General features: G+C 42.3%; 1 protein-coding gene across 1 annotated transcript; it reads right to left on the bottom strand.

Annotated features, from left to right (window-relative positions):
- Positions 1–3,914: 3,914 nt before the first annotated feature.
- On the bottom strand, positions 3,915–4,467 carry LOC133052362 (large ribosomal subunit protein uL11-like). The gene has a single exon (XM_061137202.1). The coding sequence runs from the start codon at positions 4,450–4,452 to the stop codon at positions 3,955–3,957; it is 498 nt and encodes a 165-aa protein (XP_060993185.1). The 5' UTR covers positions 4,453–4,467; the 3' UTR covers positions 3,915–3,954.
- Between the last annotated feature and the right edge of the window lie 531 nt (positions 4,468–4,998).

Consider the following 4,998-nt stretch of genomic DNA (forward strand, 5'->3'; position numbering starts at 1 on the left):
TGATGAAAATGAAAGAGGAGAGTGAAAAAGTTGGCTTAAAACTCAACATTTAGAAAAGTAAGATCATGGCATCTTGTCCCATCACTTCATGACAAACAGATGGGAAAACAATGGAAACAGTGAGAGACTTTATTTTCTTGGGCTTCAAAATCACTGCAGGTGGGGACTGCAGCCATGAAATTCAAAGACACTTGTTCCTTGGAAGAAAAGCTATGACCAACCTAGATAGCATATTAAAAACCAGAAACATTACTTTGCTGACAAAGTTCCATCTAGTCAAAGGTATGGTTTTTCCAGTAGTCATGTACAGATGTGAGAGTTAGACTATAAAGAAAGCTGAGTGCTGAAGAATTGATGCTTTGGAACTGTGGTGTTGGAGAAGACTCTGGAGAGTTCCTTGGGTTGCAAGGAGATCACACCAGTCAATCCTAAAGGAAATCAGTCCTGAAGATTCATTGGAAGGACTGATGCTGAAGCTGAAGCTCCAATATTTTGGCCACCTGATGCAAAGAACTGACTCATTTGAGAAGACCCTGATGCTGGGAAGGATTCAAAGGAGGGAGAGAAGGGGATGACAGAGGATGAGATGGTTGGATGGCATCACCGACTCAATGGACATGAGTTTGAGCAAGTTCTGGGTGTTGGTGATGGACAGGGAAGCCTGGCGTACTGCAGCCCATTGGGTTGCAAACTGTTGGACATGAAAGCCACTGAACTGAACTGAAGCTCTTCCTAACTAAGGTCTTGATGCTGACTCTACCTAAGGCGCTGACACTGTCATTAATAACCTAACTCTTTACCTATATAACAACTTATTTGTGGGCCTAATTCATGACCTGACAATGGTCCTATTTCCCTGATCCTGTCCCTTCATAAGGTCAAGAAGCTCCTCCTCACTAAGGCCCTGACAATCTCAGTAATAATGACCTGACTTTCCCCCTAAGTAACACCCTGATTTTGTCACTAAGTAATGCATTGACATGGGTTCTAACTACAGCCCTGATGCTGGTCCTATTGAAAGCCCTGAGATATCCATAAGGAACAAACTTAACTGAAGCCTTGACACTGTCCCTAGCTTAGGCCTTGATGCTGTCCCTCATAGTCCATGTTGTCACTAAATATCCCTCTGATCCTGTCCATAACTAAGGCCCTGAATATGTCCCTAAGAAAGTCTCTGAAGTGTCCCTAATGAACAGCCTGAACTGACTCTTGCTAAGGCCCTCAAGTTATCTCTAAGGTCCTGACACTGTCTCTAAGGTCTTGATGCTTGCTCTAACTAACGACCTGACCCTGACCCTTACTAAGTTCTTGCCCGGGAGTTGTCCCAGGTTGCTGGGCAGCTTCCTGTTTTCCTCATCTCTTGCCAGCTGCCTGCCATTGGCCAATCTAAGATTCTGTGGTGCAGTGGTCCCACACAGGATGTGCCTGAGGAGGCTTACCTACAGGAGGATGGTCTCAGCCATTCCACCCTCCAAGGGACAGTGGCTCAGGGTGGTAATCTCTCAGCCAGTGTCTGACCTCAGGTTCTGTGTCCCTATTTGGTGTAAAACCCTTGGAGTTACTTCAATAACATTTTAAAATGGATCTCCCCCTCAGTATATTTATAGGATAAATTTTTACTGAATTAAAATTCAAGAACATTATTAGAATGAGCAGGAAGACACAGGATGCCCCCCAATGATCTATTACTTGGAGGATTTTACAATTCTCATGAGAAAACACTCACTCTCATCACCCTCTAGGCATCAGCGTGAGGTAGGAATCATCTGCATACTTTATTTATTCCTCTGATTCTTATAGAACTTTTCCTTCAGGAGAAATCTCTGGGCTCTGCAGGAACTGTGAGTGGTGACTATCAGGTAAATCTGAGATTGAAAAGCAAGAGGAAAAGAGAAGGTGAGGAGATGAGAATTCTTGATGGAGAAGCAGGGGCATCCATGTTCAATCTCAACCTGAGAGTCTGAGTTAGTATCCAGTGAAAAGAAGGACCACCAGGACCTGGCCCCACTGTCCTTGTCACCTGGTATGGGGACTGGAGACACCTAAACTGCCCTGACCACTTTCAGAGAAATAAAATGGTGGGAGAACACAGGAGCCACATTGGAAAAGGTCACTGCTATGAAGTAAGATGCACTTTTCAAGAAAGTGGAGGGTGGTCTCTTGGTTCTCAAAGACTTGCAAAGACTCTGTGTTCTTCTGGATACATGTTGAAGCCTCCAGTCTTTGAGGGCAGTGATGAGAAGGAACTGGACTCAAAACCATCCAGAACTCACTCCTTGAGGGTGCTGAGGATGACCAGTGTCCAGCCCAAGGTTGTGGGGCCTGAAACCCCCTTATCACCTGGGACGGGAGGGGCCCCACAGGCACCCCACTCGACCAGTGGGGTCTTGGCTTGTAGGCTACAGACCTTTATCAGGTACATGATCTGCAAACATCTTGTGCCATTTTGGATGGCGGATCTTTTTCCTTACTCCTTTTGTGCACAACAGCTTTTGTTTTGAAGAAGTCTAACTCATCTCTTTTGTCTTTTATTGTTTGTGCTTTTGGTAGCAGATCTAAGAAATCGTGGCCAAATCCAAGGTCATGAAGTTTTTCTCTCATGTTTTCTTCTATGGGGTGTATAATTTTGGTTCTTACATCTAGGCCTTTGATCCATTTTGAGTTCATTTTATATAGAAAGGGAAGTAGGGGTCCAACTTTGTTTTTGTGTGGGATTTGCTTGTCCCAGCACCTGTGCTAATTTTTGGGGGAACATATTTGCAAACGATGCCACCTAAAAGGTGTAATTTCCAAAATACACAAACACCTAATGCATCTCTAAATAAATAAATAAATAAATAAATGGGCAGGTCTAAATAGACATTTCTCCAAGAAGACATACAGATGATCAACAGGCACATGAAAATACACTCCACATTGCTAATTATTAGAGCAATGCAAATCAAAACCACAATGAGCTATCACCCCATAGTCATCAGAATGGCATCAATAATATGTCTACAAATAACAAATGCTGGTGAGCGGGTGGAGAAAACGAAGTCTCCTACACTATTGGTGGGAATTGGTGCAACCACTGTGGAAAACAGCATGGAGGATCCTCAAAAAACTAAAGAGTGTTGCCATATGAATGAGCAATCCCATTCCTGGGCATATATCCAGACAAAGCCATAATTCGAAAAGATACATTCATCACTATGTTCATAGCAGCACTATTCACAACAGCAAAGATGTGAAAGCAACCTACCTATCCAACAACTGGTGAATGAATAAAGATGTGTGTGTGACTCTGGTGTGTTTATATATATATATATGTGAGTATCTCCCATGCACACATGAGGTACACACATTATTTAACTTATTTGGGCAACTATGTGAAAGTAATTAATATCACAAAACTGTATACTTAAAATGAATTAAATGGTTAATGCCATGTTTTGTATTTTTAATGACAATGAGAAAAAAGTGTAGTGGTCATAATTGTTACAACTTAAATGAATATTAAAAACGTCCTTAATGAGAAATGTCATATCATAAAAGGCCAATCAGATCCCACACTCATCTTGTCTGGTTTAAATCCATCAAGGCTGTTCAAATGAGGGGAAAACTCAGTAATGGTTCCAAGAAAAGCAAACTGGATCAGGATGGAAAAATATATCTTCACACAGCTGGGATAGCAGGTGAAAGTAGAAGTGGGCCTGTGTATTAAATTATAACACAGAAATCATGATTTCCTCATGCGGGGTGGCGGGGGGGGGGGGCTAGGTGTTGGGTCCTCAGGAGAGTGTCACTGTTTTGGGTAGAACACACTGAACATTTTGGGTGAATTGGCAAATATGAATATATTTTTTGCCATTATTAAAAGCTTTCTATACATTTTATTTTGAAAATTTTATTTATTTATTTATTTATTTGGTTGTCAAATGATCCTTTATTTTTCTTTTTCCTTTGCAGTTCTTAACTAGCTGGGCACTCCACTGCACCACTGTTGATATCATCTATGATGTCATGAGGGTGGCGGCCATCGACATTGCAGCCCACAGACTGGGCGGTCCCCAGGATCTCTTTAATGGTTCCTGAAAGTTCTCTAGCTAGAGACCGATGCCACATCTGCCGGGCAATGTTTATGATCTCATCAAAAGTGATGTTTCCACTGTGCTTAATGTTTTTTTGCTTCTTTCTCTCCCTTGGTGGTTCCTTGAGGGCTTTGATGATCAGGGTAGAAGCAGAAGGTACCACCTCAATCTGGGCTTGTCTGTTCTGAATGGACAGTTTCACTGTAATCCTCAGACCCTTCCAATCACCAGTTGCCTGGGTGATGTCATCACCGACCTTTTTTGGAGACAGGCCCAAGGGGCCGATCTTGGGGGCCAGGGCAGACGTGGCACTGACTTCCCCACTGGTGCACCTCAAGTACATGACTTTGATCTCGTTGGGGTCTAACTTAGGCAGCATGGTGGAGGTGGCTGGTGTCGGATGAACCCGGATTCGGGACGACCGAAGAAAGTTGCACCTTTGCCTCCTCCTAGCCGAAAGCCGAAAGCTAAAAGCTTTCTATACATTTTAAATTGGTGGAAAGTGAGTTAATTTTCAAAACAACCATGATAATATCATTCAAGAAATCAGGTAAGACAGGCATCAAAATTTGTTAAAGAGGCCAAGACTTATCAGACCAAGTTCAACTGAAGTTGTGACACTTATTTCCCTTGTAGGAGTCCATATGGTATTAGTACTAAGAAGCACTGTGGGAAGAGGGTGTTAGTAGCCACTAAGTTTTGGGACCTGTGGATGATCTGGATTGCAGGAGAAACAGTGAGATTTTAGCTTCACGATCTTCTACATTACTTCAAAAATATGTTAAAAGATAAATTCAGTAAAGTTGCAAAAATGGAATACACACAAATCAATTTTGTTTCCATACATGAATAACAAACCATCAAAAAAACTTACATGCAGAGTACATCATGAGAAATGCCAGGCTGAATGAAACACAAGCCACAA

Source organism: Dama dama, chromosome X (genome assembly GCF_033118175.1).
Source record: "Dama dama isolate Ldn47 chromosome X, ASM3311817v1, whole genome shotgun sequence".
NCBI classification, from domain to species: domain Eukaryota; kingdom Metazoa; phylum Chordata; class Mammalia; order Artiodactyla; family Cervidae; genus Dama; species Dama dama.

What these genes read in the sequence shown, in the direction of transcription:
- LOC133052362 (XM_061137202.1), bottom strand. Translation starts at nt 4,452, where the DNA reads ATGCTGCCTAAGTTAGACCCCAACGAGATCAAAGTCATGTACTTGAGG.